The sequence below is a fragment of the Parus major genome, chromosome 1, assembly GCF_001522545.3.
Source record: "Parus major isolate Abel chromosome 1, Parus_major1.1, whole genome shotgun sequence".
NCBI lineage: Eukaryota > Metazoa > Chordata > Aves > Passeriformes > Paridae > Parus > Parus major.
In genome coordinates, this window is record NC_031768.1 from 35,428,570 (window position 1) to 35,444,878 (window position 16,309).

Genomic DNA, 16,309 nt, shown 5'->3' on the forward strand with positions numbered 1-16,309 from the left:
CGAACGGCTCGAGCACGGCGCGGTGCATTGTGGGGCGGGAGAGGAGAGTCACTGCTCAGCCAGGGCCGCCATCTTGGCTGCGTCCGGACTCGGTCCTGCTCCCGGGGCCTGTTCCTTCTCCTCGCAGAGCAAAGCGGAGGAACGAGAGAAGACGAAGGGCCAGCCCGGGCGGTGCTGATGCGCGCAGAGCCTCCTCGCACCTCTCCCGGGCGCCGCTAGCAAAGGGGGCGGGGGTGGTCGAGCGGTCGCCGGCGCGGCCTCTCCTCTGTCGGGATGGGTCGGTCCCGCAGCCGGAGCTCGTCCCGCTCCAAGCACACGAAGAGCTCCAAGCACAACAAGAAGAACCGGAGCCGATCGCGGTCCCGCTCCCGAGAAAAGGAGCGGGCAAGGAAGCGCTCCAAGTCCCGGGAGAGCAAGCGGAACCGGCGCCGGGAGTCCCGCTCCCGTTCGCGCTCTAACACGGCCCCCTCCTCCCGGCGCGACAGGGACCGGGACCGCGACCGCGCCTCCTCCCCCCCCGACCGTATCGACATCTTCGGGCGCACGGTGAGCAAGCGCAGCAGCTTGGACGAGAAACAGAAGCGGGAGGAGGAGGAGAAAAAAGCGGAGTTCGAGCGGCAGCGGAAAATGTGAGCCCCGGGCCTGCACTGGGGGACGAGGGGGTTGGTGAGGGATGGGGGAGGAAGGGAGATGCTCGGTGCCTTGGTGCCTGTCTCTCCGCGCCTTCTTCCTGTGGGCCTGGGCCGCCTGCGGCTGGGTGCGGGCGTTGGGGCCCTCGCTGAGGCCTGACCAATGCCTGTTTTCCCGCCATCCGCCCCTTTCTCAAAGCCCGGCTCCCTCAGGTGCGTTAGGAGCCGCCCACTCGGGGTGCGAGCCCTCCGCACGCCTCCTCCCTCTCGGCCGCCTCTGCCCGCTTCCCATCCACCGTCGCAGGTCTCTCCCTCCTGCGCTGCTCCTAAACTTCCCTGTGCGGCGGAGGCCTCGGCGCCCCTGAGGCTTTGTGCTGCACTGCCACACGCCCGGCCCTCCCCTCCGTGGCGTGGAGCTTGTTACGCGTCGAGCGGAGGCATCTGGAGTTGCTCGAGTGAGGGTTTCAAGAAACACTATGCAGCTGTTATATTAACGCTGTGGGATTACTTTCTTGCCAAATGGGACGGTGAGATCCGGTGACTTGTTTCATTTGAAACCTTGCCCTTTTTTCAGTTTTATGTTATGGGGAGTGTGGTTATTTATTAAGTCTGCAGACATAAATACTATTTTAATAAACGATGGTGGTGCATTAATATGTTTAGCAACATACAAAGTTATGAAACAGACCTTTATGTAGCAGAGAGAAGAATGGTTTGAACAGCTGTAATCAGATGATTCTTTTGCTTTGAGTACTACCCTTGCTCATTGGACCACCTAATCCAGAAATAATGCACTTGTTTGTAGGTATGAAGCTAAGTGGTGCTGTTAACTCTCAGGTGGAGCTTTATTTCAGCCATAAGGGTCTCAGGAAATACTAGTTGTCATTGTTTGGCTTGGTGACCCAAAGCTGTCACTTTCATTTTTGTTTGAAGATAATCACCTTTGCTCACTTCAGAGTTTTGACAGTAAAAAACTTACACAAACCTGTGAAAATTGACATATTTTGACATACCGATCCTAGTTTTGTAATTCAGAATTTTATTCAGTACCTAAATTAAGAAAAATATTCTCTGCATATCTAAAATAAAAAACTGGAATGTGCTTAATAATTTGAGAATAGAATGAATAGTTTATTCTTGTACTTAGGAGCTGATTTAGTTCATATGTAAGTAAATTTTTTATGTAAGTTAGCTTTGAAATTTTAAAAAGCTCAGGAAGCCTGTATAGGAGGAGTATGATATTCCAGCAATACTTGCTACAGAATAGTAGACATTTGAGAAAGAATCAATATTAGAAAAGATTGGGTATGGAATTATGATATTTCTGCAATACACTTTAAATTTTAAAAATAAAAAGCAATGAAACTTAGAGTAGAAAATTATGGTATTTTAGTAAGTAGCCTGTAAATTGTGTTGCGTATATTAGTATAGATTCATGTTAGATAAGGAAAGAAGTACTTCCTTTCTGACTGAATGAATTAGTGGACAGCTTATGGATTGGAACTGACTTGGTTCTCCTCATGTCTTGTTCAAAACTCAATACACAGCCTAACTTCAGCCCTTTCCTATAGTGCTCATTTTCTTGCCTTGTGAGTTTGACTTTTTTCCCTCAAAAATATTGTAAAGTGTAAGTGGTGTCTTTGCTGCAGATTTCATACAGTTAATCTTTAAGAAGTAAATGGATCATACAAAAAAATAGCTTTTTACATTTGTGACTTATCTGTTGCTTTGGAATCATAATTCAATAGGCAAGGATGACAGAATGTTAAAATTCGTGTCATTAAAAAAAAAATACTTGCTATACTACAGAATGAATCATTGAGATCTATATCTGTGTTTATAATTTTATTTTTCTTAATAAGGTCTAAGCCATTGTAATATCATTGCCGATAAGTCTAGAAATACATTTGATTGGTTTAATTAAATTTGGAGTTTGTTGGAGTGAGAAGGATGAAACACATGCAGACACAGTGCTTAATTTGAGTGTGTCATCAATTGCTGAGGATATTTGAAAATCTATTTCAGAGATGAGTGTCATGGTATTTTTGTAACTATACACTATCTTTATTCAATTAGCTTACTTTTTTTCCTAGATTTCCTGATGTTAAATGTAAAGCTAGGATAATTTAATAAAATATAAGAATATGAAGTTAATGACAGTTTATTTCTCTAGAACTCAAGCCTCTTAAGTGTACTAAGCAGTATTGGCTCAGGATGGTGAGAGTACTCACTGCTGAGTAAGAGGGAAGGGAATCCTTTTTAAAAAAAAAAGATAATTGGTATATAAAGGATGTTTAAACATTTGTCCTCAAAGGGTCATAGCTTGGTGGAGATATACTCACAGAGTGCGGTTGATGCATTTTCCTGGGAGTGGTCTAGATTTTTTGTTTGCCTGGTGCTTCTTTGGGACTTTTTTTTCTGGAAAGAATCAGTTCAAGATATTTTGTGTCCATTTTGGAAAAATGAATGCTGGTCTAATGTGCTCCCAGATAAATTTGCTACCTCATTGAGGATTGTAAGACTAACATTGGTCTTCTCTGGCCAAATGATTGAGTTGAGGATTCCAAAACTATTTACTGAAGGTTGTCGATCCACTTAGTTCAGTATACTTTTGAAAAGATGACATATGATATGGGGAAATTTGGAGCCTTTCACCTTTGTATTTCCCATATTTATTTAGGTCAGTCAACCATACTTCATCATCTCCTATTACATATTTGCAAGTTGTGCCTTGGGTCATCTACAAGTTCGTAAATTATGTAACTTTTTTTTTAATTAATTGTTTTTCAAATAAGATAGATTAGGAAAGATTTTCCAAATGAGATAGAAAAATGCAAACATTCTGAAAATGACAGGGTATTAAGATATTACAACAGTAGTTGTTCTTCTAAATCCTGGATTTGTGTTGCTGACAGGCCAGAAGAAAAGTTTCATAAGATTGTTCTGTACTTCATGCAATATTTGAAACAGAAGTTCAATATCAAGTTTAAGACCAAGAGTTTTCTCCCCAAAGCCCATAATAAGTCCAGATAAATAGTACTACATGAAATACAGAGTATTCATGGGTGTTCATCCTTCAATATCTAATTGCCATGTTGTACTTGTGATTACTACCTGGATTTTTTTCTTTATATAGCAGTTAACCTGCAAATTTACCTAGTATTTTTGTATCTCTTTTAATGAAAAATTAAAACAGTGATCAGTCTAAGTGATAATACTACTGCTCAACTAAAATAAAGACATTTGAAAAATATTTCCAAAATTCAGAACATGGAAAGCTGCAGATTGCAAGGATTTATTTAGTGTTTGGTATTGATATAATTTTTTTTGGATCATTATGGTAGAAACAGGGTCCTGCAATAAAAAAAGTTAAGAGCTGAAGTTACTGAAATTTATTGAAATCCGTTAAGGTAAATTACTGGATAAGTAGATTACAGGTATAACATCTGGAATTCTAGGTAAAATACTGAAATCACAAATTTTATTGCTTCTGTCTTTTATTTTAAGATACTGGGGATAGTTTGGTGCCTCTAAGGTGGTGGTTTTATGGCAAGATTTTACAGGATCTTATTGCCATATGTGGCTTACAACTGAGACCATATATAAACTCCTGAAGAGTGAATGATAGTCAAAGTTGGGTAGGGTTTGGATTATTTTGGAGGAGGGGGGCATGTTGTTGTGATTGTTGGTTTGGGTTGGTTTTTTTTCTCTTTTTTTCCCTCCTAATTGTGACCAAAAAGTAGTTGATAATAACTTGTCTTCAATTTAATCTGCTATATAGAAAGATGCTAAATATGGAATGGTCTGAATGGATTCCTTGTGATAGGAACACTGATTGCTTGAATATTCACTTTCTTTAAATGTAGGGCAAAATATTCTTTAAATATATAATCTATGTGTAAAAGGTATTCAGTAGCATAGCTGATAATGCGTGTTGAAGGATTTTGTCCCAGTGCCAACATAGATTAAAAATGTCATCCTCATGTTTGCTTTTTGCAGTCGTCAACAAGAAATTGAAGAGAAACTCATAGAAGAAGAAACTGCTCGAAGGGTGGAAGAACTTGTAGCTAAACGCGTAGAAGAAGAGTTGGAGAAAAGAAAGGATGAGATTGAGCGAGAGGTTCTCCGCAGGGTGGAGGAGGCTAAACGCATCATGGAAAAACAGTTGCTCGAAGAACTCGAGCGACAGCGACAAGCTGAACTTGCAGCACAAAAAGCCAGAGAGGTAACGCTCGGTCGTTTGGAAAGTAGAGACAGTCCATGGCAAAACTTTCAGTGTCGGTTTGTGCCTCCTGTTCGGTTCAGAAAGAGATGGAATACAGCAAATCTAATTCCCTTCTCATATAAACTTGCATTGCTGCGAAACTTAATTTCTAGCCTATTCAGAGGAGCTCACTGATATTTAAACAGTTACTCTCCTAAAACCTGAACAAGGATACTTGATTCATAATGGAACTGACCTACATATTTCAGAATTGTTTGAAACTTTTGCCATGGCTGCAGGATTTATCAGCAGTCCTTTCATTTTGGGGAAGGGTATTAAAAAGTATGTAATTATGTATCCTTCATTTGTTTCATTATGTTTACCTAGACTGTAAGAGGCTTTTGCCTTCAGCCAGGCAAAAAGCAGGGTCCAGCAGTGAGCTGCAGTACCTGTCTTTAACAAATAGGTTTCTTATTCTTCATTTAAAATGAACATTTTCCTTGAGCATACATTGGACTAATTCTGGGACTTTGAGCATAAGCCCATCCACGTCTTCACGAAGGATCTCTGTCCAAATCATTATATCCATTTTTAATAACTACTAACAACTCCTTTTTTTCTCCCTAGAAGTTATAAAAGAGCAGGTTGCCCTTGTCTGAAGTCAAGCTGAACGTGTGACTTGGGTTTTTGGGGCCTTTTTTTGTTGTTTTGTTTTGTTTTTTAATCAGCAGCTGGAGCAGAAGCTGAAAATGTCTTTCTGTGAGACAGTAATTTGCTACTAAAGGCTTTGATGCCTGCCTGCACCAATCATTCCAGGATCCAGAAATTTCAAGACAAACTTAAAACTGTAGAGGCAATTTGTGCTAAATAGTCATAAGTGTCAAATGCTTTTTTCACTCTGGACGTCCTACACAGTTTATTTTAAATTAATATTTTGATTGGCTTACGAAAGGAGAGACAGTAGCAATGCAGCTTTCCCCTTCATACTAGATGTGACTTGTCAGTCACATAGTATCAAATTAAATGGAAACCAATGGAATGCTGAGTTATGATAAATATTAAAAAGAATAAATAAATAATACTTTTTTTTGCAAATTCAGACTTTAATATCAAAGAGTTTAAGTTGAATTTACATGTTCATAGTCAGCAAATTCTTCATATTTAGAGGTTTTCATTTGATTAGATGGATGACTTGTTTTTTTTAAAAAAAAGTATTTTTGGTACCGTCGTCATGTGGAGAAGTCCCACCAGTTCCTTGTAATGCAGAATGAACCTCCATGCCTGGAGTGAAGTGTGCTAGCTAGTAGCTGGTTACTAGTCATAGTAAGAAGTTTTCATATGCTTGCTTTGTTCGTATTAACTTTTTTTTCTTACACAGACACAAACCTCTGGCTAACTTTAAATCCTCCAAATATAAAAATAATTTGGATATATATTATGTGAACTGAAACACTTCAAAATTTTTCACGCAGTCTTCATATTTGAGTTGCATAACAGAGTTCCATAAAATTCACCAAGAAAACAACAATTACAAGGCTTTATTTCCTGATCTTGCCTTCCCTGGACTCCTGAATTCCAAGTTCATACTGCAGACAGTTTCAGCTGTCTTAAAATTGTCAAAATACTGAATGTTAAGTCCATTCTCCCCATGAAAGAAGCCCATAGCTCCATGAAGTATGGATTACCATTTGTATTTTTCACTAACAGTAAATGTATTTTTCTTATTAATTGTTTGCCTTAGGAATGATTTACATATTTTTGTTCCTTCTTACCATAAACATCTGCATTCCTCAGCTCAGCCTTCCTTGTATGTTGTTTCTTTATAAATGGTTGAGCTGCTGATGCAGGTATTGCCAAGCTAACAGTACAAATCATTTTAAAGAGGAAGCTGGCGCGTATGGCAGCCGAGGAGCACACTCTGCAGGACACTGGACAAGACAGTAAATATTCAACTTTTAATGCTGATTAAAGGAGTATAGGTAAAGAATACGTAGGTATACTTAATTGGTGAGACAAACTATTCACTTTATTTATATTTTCTATATTACTTTTTAATTTGGTAAATACTATCCAGTTTTTGTAGTTGTCCTTGTTGATTTGTGTGATATTAAAATTCTAGTAATAAATTGTCAGGATTCTATGATTAGGGAGGGTTTAGTTGGTTGCTGTTTGGACTGGGCGGGATGATGTAAATTGAGTGCTAGAAACCAGTTTTAGTGGCTGCACAGTTTACCGTTGTGAGGCAAAATAGGTGGCTGTAAAGCTGCCACTTTAAGTCAGTTCACAAAAGAATTCTGAGAAAGATTAGTGAACATGCGGAAATGAATATTTTACTTTACTAACATCTTGCCCTGTCCTCCCCTTTAGGAAGAAGAGCGTGCAAAGCGTGAGGAACTAGAGCGAATACTAGAAGAGAATAATCGAAAAATTGCAGAAGCACAAGCTAAACTGGTATGTGAAGGTGTAGTTAACTGTTCTGTAGGGAAATACAGATGTCTCTGCCAAATTTGTAACACAATTAAAATAAACAAATCGACCCTTTCTAGAGTTTAACTTGCATATTGCTGGTTCCATCAGTAACAATGCTCTCCTTCCCCTGAGCATAAAAGGTCAGATCCTTAGCAGTAACACTAGGCTGGTAAAATAGTTTGGATGCAGTTGATTTAGAGGGGTTGATGGCTGCCTTCAGAATTTAAAAAGTACTTTTTGACTATCTCACGGGAAGGGTTGGAGTAAGTTTGAAAACATGTTCAGCTTTGTGTGACTAATTCTGTTTTGTTGACTGGGACAAGTGCAAACTAGATTTGAGTCTAGTATAGTGTTGATGTAGAAGTGCTGAAAGAGACTTTCAGCATAAGCTTAAGATGTGTAAGCTATGAAAGTAACTTATGTTGATCTTCAAGCCCTTTTAAATCAGGTGCTTGCCACATGAAAACATTCAATGTGATTTAGCTGATTCTAATCAATTGATGATAAGACAAACTAAACTGCTTCTAAATCCTGATTGTACTCTGTCAGTTTCAATTGCCCAAGTAATTACACCTCTTTATATAAAAATGAGGCTGCTTAAATATTTTTGCTTGAACTACATCTGCTTTAGATTTATTTCTGTTTTACCCTTTTCTCAACCTTTTATGGTTGAGAACAGGACAAAGGGAAAATTTAAGGTATTGACTGATGTAATGAACTAAATAATCACCTTTAGAGTACCACTGGGAGAGCTGTAAGAACTATAGGTCAATGTAAGGATTGACTAGTTGGAAATCTGGTGAAGATGGTTTTGGATTAGGACAGGTTTTTAGATGGGTTTTGGAGCAGGGAGACCTTGGCCTGAAGGTCTTGTGGCTTCATTATGTGTGTATGTTACTTAAGCTTACATGTGACAAGTGTTGGAACAATTTCTGTATTTATCTAATGTCTTCTTTAATTAAAATGTAATGTGTTGTTTGAAGAACAATGCTGAAGAACACGGCATGTAAACACTCCAGATTTCAATACATTAGCTGTAGAAAGTGCTCAGTGTTTCTTCTAAACTCAATTCAAATAACCATTTTATAAGTAGTTTCACTGAAACCAGCTGTGGCACCTAGCTCTGGTGGAACTGCTTGCATACTTATGCAGGATTCGACCTGTTTGCAAGTTAATATGGACTTGTAAATTGCTTTTATGACTACAAAATATGCTGGCCTAAATTTTACCATTTTCCTATATAGGCTGAAGAACAATTGAAAATTGTTGAAGAACAAAGAAAGATTCATGAGGAGAGGATGAAACTAGAACAAGAGAGACAGCGTCAGCAAAAGGAAGAGCAAAAAATTATTCTGGGCAAAGGAAAGTCTAGGCCAAAACTGTCCTTCTCCCTAAAAAGCCAGGATTAAATTTCAACTCTGAACTCTTAAAAGAAACAAACAAAAAACAACAAAAAAAGGAAAACAAACAAAAACTTTGTATGGTAGCTTCATGTTGAAGTGTTTTTTGTTTTTTGTTTTTCTTTCTCTCAAATTTTTTTTGTCTTTTTTGAAGTTGGAAAGTTAGCTTGTTCTAATAGGGGCTGTGCTCTGCAATTCTTATTTTTTTTAAACTTCCATTAAGTTAAACCCTTATCAGATCATCATTGCCTTTTAGAGGGTAATCTGTTTTCATCAATTTTGTTTCCATATTGGTGGTCTGAAGCAACTCATGTCACTTTATGAACTGTAGATGATCTGATAAGGTTTTACTGACTTACTCATCAGAGTTTGACTCTGATAATTGACAGAACTTTATATTGGGTATTGCTGACTTTTAATGTTTTTATTTTAAAGTCAGTAAATACATGAGTAAATTGCCATAGTATTACTGGACCTCTGTGGTTTATTGTTAAATCAGTGTCCTCTGATACTGTCCCGTTGTTGCGCTTGATGTTCCTGATACAGGTAAGGAAATAGTTTGTCATTTCTGCTATGAATACATAGAGAGAGTTCAGTATTGTCTCTGTTAGATTTGTTTTTATTACATTGACAGCATTCAACCAGCGTTCCCCCATTGTGTAAATAAACCAATTTGCTGAATAAAGTGAAAGTCTTAAATTCATATGTTTAAGTAAATTTTTTTAGTACACTTCTATCAACAGCTATAAGAGTGACAATTCACATTATTAAATTCAAGACTATAGTGATATTTTTTTAAATTTTGCTTTAAACTATTGTGGCTTCTACTTAAAATGCAAAATCACACACAGTAAAAAATCCCTGCAGTTGTGAATGTTATTGATGGCTGCTGCTGTTTTTATGAATGTTGGTTTTTATTCTGACAGAGACTTATTTCAGCTGTAGTATCATGTTTAAACGGCTGTTTGGCTTACTGCACCCAGACCAGTACTTCTGATACCTAAACCCCTTCAGTTCACCTCATAATATAATATATTGTATAAGTTAAAGTCATTACCATATAGTGAATCTGATGGATCCTGAAGGATTTAAAAATAGAAGTTTTTTTCTCCCAAAGGACTGGACTGGCTAGTATATTTGAACTGAAAAACAGAAAGTGAGATTCTGTCTAAACATATTGTTTTAGCCAGAAAGCAACTGTTATACAGATCTTGAATATTATCCATTTATATATACAGGTTTTATTTTGAAAAATGAAACTACAGATTGAAAACTATATATAAAGTCCCCCTTTTGTATGTAATTCCTCTACCAAAATCTAGATTACTGTAGCTTGTCCAGTTCTAAAACTTTATTTTTCCTGTCAGTGTGCAACATCTGTAGTAACCATAAAATGAAAGTTACCGGTAGTTGCCTGAGCATTTGAATGTCACTGGACAAAGTTGGAAATAATTCTTGATATTCCCAAAGGGTCTGTTTCTGTAGATTGAGCAAATTAAATGTTGGAGCAAGTTGAATGTGCCACTGAAAGCAGTATTCAACAAGCTTGGAATGAATCCGGGGCTTGGGGGCAGACTGATGTGTATCGCTTTGTCCAGTATGTCAAGAAAATGTGAAGATGGTAAAATACCTACACTATTACTGTACTTAAATTTGTCTATATACTGTATGACAAAAGAAGGTTGAAAGTTGCTTAATGCATAAAAACAAGCTGAAGCCAAATAAATCATGTACGTGACCTGTTGGCAGGAGCAGGCTGTATTTAAAGATCAACTGATACCTGTATTTCTAAAACAGAAAACATCCCCTGTTCCCTTATGAGAAACAAGCTATTAAAAGTCAATACTCAAAACTATGCAGTTTTGTTTCCTCTTCTAAAAGCAAGAAGCTAAGTAATCATACATGCAGCTGTGGTATCAAGCATTTTGTTCTGCATCACATAATTTGCTGCTGAATTGCAGCATTTTTCCTCTGCATTTAACATTTGTGTAGGTTTAGATGTTACCAGGTTATTTTCAGTCCCACCTCTAGGACTATCCTGTGGACAAAAGGCCTGTTCCTAATGAGATGGCCCCTTCTGCCATTCCATGTTTCCCTACCTGTTTCTCTTTCCCCTGCCCTTAAAAAAAAAAAAAAAAAGGAAAAGCAGATAGGTCTTCGCTTTGGTTTGGTTTGATTCCTCTGTTGGGACAGATGTTCAGTTGGTGGAATCTGCTGTCTCTTTGCTGTCCTAAGGCATTCTCTATGTCTTAGATCTTTGTAGACCTGCGGTGGGTGAACGTTAAATTTGCATTGCTGTAGGATTTTCTTTTTAAATTACTCTAGGACTGCAGAGGTACTGTTGATTTCTAGAAAAATAAAGATGCTTATAGTTTGGAAAGGGAGCAAATTGAGCAAGTTGACATTTGATGGTAAGAACTTGGGATATTCTTGTTTTCCCATACCCATTTAACACAAAGTATACAGGAACATAGTGTTTTAACTGTGAGCTCCCTGCATGTGTCTGCATAGAGAAAATTCTGTTGGTTATTGTGTTCCGTGTTCAATTTTTATTTCATTACAATTTGAAGTTTGAACTTCAAGTTTTGGTTAGGCAAGTTTTGGGTTCTGGGGTTTTGTGGGTCATTGACCACCCCAGGGAGACAAGTAGGCATTTTTGTTGCCACCTACTTTGAGCAGTATTGATTTCCCTTATATGGTAACAGAAGAGACTTTTGTTTTCCCAAACTTGTTCATAAATGTCCTAGATAATTATTTTAAAATGAAACAGTGTATCTGTCTGGAAAAGGTAGGAGCATGGAAGGCTTTAGAACAGCATGCTAAACATGTGCTCTTACTTTGGTGATTTGCTAAACTGCCCTTTGAACTTTACATCTTCATTTATCATCATTTTTCCAAGCCCAAGTCGAAAGCTGACTCCCAAGAAATGTATGGGAGCTGCATCCTTGCAGCTTAGCAAAGCAGAGACAGTTATGTTAGTAAGATGTCTAAACTGCAAGCAACTGCATGCATATGTATAATCTCACTAAAGTATCAACAGTTCATCCATTCCTATCTTGTCTTGAAAAGGATTTACCTTTGATACCTCCTTTTCTCTTAAGCTATGTGCCACTTCATAGACCTTGCCCTATCGTCCTTCCTGACCTGAAGCTGCTATCCCCCTCTTTGCAATGCTGTTAACAGGCTCTCAGGATTGAGTTTGTGCGTTTTTTGCGTGTACTCCAAGTATGGAGATGTTGGTTATTACTCACTTTTAACTGCATGCAGTATTTCATTAAACATTCAGAGAATTTGGGGTCTTAGCTCTATCATTGCAAGGTCTCAACTTTGTGCAAGTGCAGGTGAAATTCAAGTCATTAAACACCTTCCAGGTTGTGTTTCAGAGGGGATTTATTTCAGAAGGGAGCTGTGGAGCTGCCTGTGTGCCTAAGGCTCATTCCAAGGCAAGAGGGTATGGTTGAACTGCCCGGGTTGGTATGGTTTCAGACTGACTGGCCAGTCTAGCAGGCGCTGAACCATAACTTTCATGCACCTCTCTTTGTTCCATTCTCATACTGGTACTACCACGTGTGCATTTCAGGGTCATCTCCCTCTTTCCATCACACAGTTTTGGTGCTGAACCACCATTTTGTTGCTGAAGAGTGCTTGACATTTCTGTACTGAACAACTTCATGCTTACAATCAACTTCCATGGACTGACACTTGGGATCAAGGGTAATGCTAGCTCAGCATCAGCTCTGCTCGAAAAGACATAGATCCCCTTTGATAATAAGAGGCCAGTTGTGTAGCAGAAGCTTGATCCCAGGTCAGTTTCCCTACCCCTCATATCACAGACCACAGAATAAGGTAAATATTTTTTGTTTTCAAATAATGGTACAGCGAATCAGCATAAGTCAGGTCAAACAGAGTTAAAATGCATTATTTGGATGTATGAATGTCTTCTCTGATTTTTATTACACGGCTGCTTGAATTCTGTGGCCATATCTGGGAGAAATCAAGCTCATTTTCTAAGAAGCTATGGTTGACCAAAACTACAGTTATAAAACAGACCTGGAGAAGGCAAAATAACATCTAGACATGTACTTACTCTACCATAAATGCACAAAATGCATTGTTGCAGTGTGAATGATGTATTAAGAGCTGTTTCAAATATCTGGCACACTTGGCCTTTTGTACAAACGATAAGCAATGCATTTAAGTCAATAACCATCAGTTGTGATCATTTCTCTTTATTGAATTAGCAGTAATTGTATCCATTCAGTTATATCTTTATGACTTTCAAAACTAGTACAGTTTCATGTAATGATGAATGATGGTGAGCTTTTCCACTTCAAAAATTTTCTCTTTAGGCTGATGTTTAAAGAGAATCAGGGAGTGTGGGCCCAATCCTGATCCCATTCAGATTAGCTGCCCTTCATTATAGATTTTGTAGCACCACAGCCAGTATTTATATAATTATTGCCAACATCACTGTTGGTAATGTTGGAAAGAAGGTAAAAGAGGTTATTCAGTGATAAACAGGATTTGATTTATTTTTTTTTTAATTTATTTTTTTTAAGCCGGTGTGAGGTACAGGAAATAAAGGTTTTAGCGGTACAAACAGCCAAGTCCCAGTTTTTCAGTGAAGGCAGGGTATAGGCAAATCTCACCTGCTCACTGGCAGCGCTCATCCACCCATTTGTCCGTCCATTTGTGCGTCCATCCCTGCGCGGCGAGCCGGGCCGCCCGGGCGCTGGGGGACCGCGGCCCCGCTCCCAAGGCCGCGGCAGGATTTCCCCCAGATGCCTGTTCCCTGTGTGTTCGTCTGTCGGGGAACCGCGTTCCTTGCGAAACCCGAAATATCGGCCCGCACCTCCTCCTGAAACACCCCACATGGAAGCGGCGGCCGAAACCGATTTATAACTTCTGAACATTCGTCGGCTTTTTTGCTTTGAAACCCCCCATCCCCAGACTCTGGCGTTTCTCCCGTGTCCGAAGCGCTTCTCGGAGGCGAGACGGAAAGCAGGCAGATGTAGCGGGCGCAGGGGTCGGGACCGGGGAAGGATTGAGGGCTCAGCGCGGCTGCCCAGGAGCTCCGCGCCGCCGCAGCCCCTCCGAGCGCCGCCCGGCCCCGGCCCCCGCCTGGCCCCGGCCCCCGCCTCCTGGTCCGGCCCGGCCCGGCCCTGCTGTGAGCCGTAAGTAACTCTGCGGCTATGGAACGGCCCGTCGGCCCGACCCAACCGCAGGGAACGGTTTCTCGGCTAAAAAAGGTGATCTGAGCAGAGTAGCCACAGGGTCCGCGTTTCTTTGACTATCTTAATCTGTGTTGATTAGGTTATCTCAGAAACAAGTGCCCAGTTTTGTCTTGGTTTTTACTGAAAAATCATTTTATTAAGGTGAATTTTTATACACTTACAATGAGCATCGGTAGGATGCTGGACAGTAGAGTAAAACAGCTGTATTTGCGTAAAAATGATTAGGCACTGGACAATAGGAGCCGTATGATATATTTAGCTACAGGAGGATATTTTCAGACAATACCAGGGCTCTTCATTTCCTCTGGTTTACTTAAAGCAAGGATACGAAGAGTTAGAGGTCACAGTTTACTCACCGCTTTTACAAAAACACCGCTCGTAACCTTTTGCTTCTAATCAAACAGAAACAGCAGCATCACAAAATTGAGGTAGACCTATTTTACACGTCTCTGTTGCTGGAAGCATTTATCAGGCTCCGTGTTTACATTGCCTCACGACCGGCTACACACCACACATTTGTTTAAAAGTTTAATAATTAAGTACTTTCCTCCCCTCACTGGTGAAGTTCTCCTTTGATGCCCCTCGGTGTGCATAGATACCTAAGCTCCCACTTGAGTGCTAAGTTTCCGTCCCGGGAATCAGATCCTTTTCCTCCAAATTGCGTCGCCGGATCTGCAATTCCTTCCTCACTGCAAATTAAATTTAATTAAGCAGTTTACTTAAAACGTATTCGATGTTTTGTGTGAAAAGCAAACTGATTTCCTTGTTTTCTTGAGTGGTAGATTTCATTAGAGAACTACAGAACACAATTAACTCAAAATCTATGGGGCTTCGAACGCGCTTCCAATTTCTTTCCTCTCTGTTGCTAGAGGGAGGAGCAGGCTCTGCCAGGCTGAAACGCCCGTTTAGTTGAAAAGGGGTCGAAAGAGAACACTGGATTCCAAAACTGATTCGGGAAATATATTACTGTGCCAGTTGTTTTCCTTATAAGAGCTTCTTGGCGTCCGTCTAAAAGCCGGAGAAGTATCACCACAAAGCCGATTTTTAAGCGAATACACATATTTCTTCAGTAATAAAATTATACGAAATTGGCTCTTTATTAGGGTTTTTGGTAGGATGTTCTTTGCATGCCTCGACTAAAAGGTAGGGAAATGGCAGAAAGCTGCGCGGTAATTTCCTGGGATTTAATTTTTAATCCGTTCTGCAGATACTATTTTGGCAAGAAATCCCTACTGGAAGAAATTCGCTAACCCCCTTACTTCACAGGAGCGACTATGCAGTTTACACTACCCGTGTTTAGCCGCGGTACAGCTCTTGTCGCGGACCCCTCCCGTGTGCCGCCTCCGCAGCCCGCTACCACCTCCCGGGGCAGCGGTACCGCCGCCCCGTTTGGCTGCTGCCGGCGACTTTTGCGGTGGAAGCGTGCGGGCGCCGGAGCGGGCAGGACGCGGGGGAGCGGCGGAGGGGGACAGCCGAGGGGGACCGCTCCCCCTGCGGAGGGCAGCTGCTGGCCGCTAGTGGGAGCTGTGGCCCCGTGGAAGTGCCGCGGGAGCCGCGGCGTGTCGGGCTCCGAGCGAGGCGTCGGGAGCACCCGCGACCCCCCGGCGCCCTCCGCAACGCCGGGGGACTTGTGAAGCCTCGGGGAAAGCATCTCCAGCGCTGCCCGCAGGTAGCTCCCTATGAATTAATGTTAGAATGAAATAAAAGGGCCAGGTGCCGTGCCGTTGGGATACCCGGCGTCTGAAAACGAACTGTGTCCGAACCCCTTCCCCAAGAAAATCTAGAGGGGAAGAAAGAGTCTCTGAGCAGTGGCCAGAGGAAGGCGAGGGTATCCGCAGCCGGCCCCGGAGCTCCGCATTGCCCGCCGTTCTGCATCCCTCTCAGGGGCGCCGCATGTCCCATTCTATATAGTGACGGCCCGTGGCTAATTATCGCGCAACCAGATAAACTTCGAAAACTCACAGAAACCGTGGGAAGGGCCAGTGGGAACCTAGCGCGGAAGCACCCCCAGGACTGCTTCCCGGCAAGGAACCCGCAGAAAGTTGTGCACGGAGCCCCGCACCAGTGGGAACACGGCCCGGCCCTTTCCCGCGGCCCGGGGCGGAGGTGGCCGCCGCCGCGCAGCGCCTGCAGCCGGGCTCCCCCGGAGGAGCGGCTGCAGCGGCGGGCAGGGCGCGGGGAGCGCCGGCTCTGCCGCTGCTCCCCGCTCTTTGAACGGCAATGTACTCGGGAAACAGTTTTAGCAACGGCGTGTTTTTAATGCTTACTTAATTTCACTTCCCCCCCCCCACATTTAGCTCCATCTGGGCCCGCCGTGCCTCCCGCACAGCCCCGGTGTGAGTCAGAGCGAGTGGACTCCGCGCACGCCGGGCA

At 41.5% G+C, this 16,309-nt stretch overlaps 1 protein-coding gene across 2 annotated transcripts; it reads left to right on the forward strand.

The window, feature by feature from the left end:
• The first annotated feature begins 24 nt into the window (after nt 1-24).
• ARGLU1 (arginine and glutamate rich 1) lies at nt 25-10,554 on the forward strand. 2 transcript variants are annotated; one of them, XR_001523657.3, is made up of 4 exons: nt 25-629; nt 4,629-6,773; nt 7,201-7,284; nt 8,547-10,554. XR_001523657.3 is itself a non-coding variant. In XM_015639619.1 (4 exons), exons 1-4 carry the CDS (start codon nt 274-276, stop codon nt 8,709-8,711), a joined length of 831 nt encoding a protein of 276 aa, XP_015495105.1. In that variant the 5' UTR covers nt 25-273; the 3' UTR covers nt 8,712-10,554. The 2 variants fall into 2 exon arrangements, 1 of the variants encoding a protein (XP_015495105.1); XM_015639619.1 differs by having other exon boundaries at nt 4,629-4,854.
• Nucleotides 10,555-16,309: the final 5,755 nt, after the last annotated feature.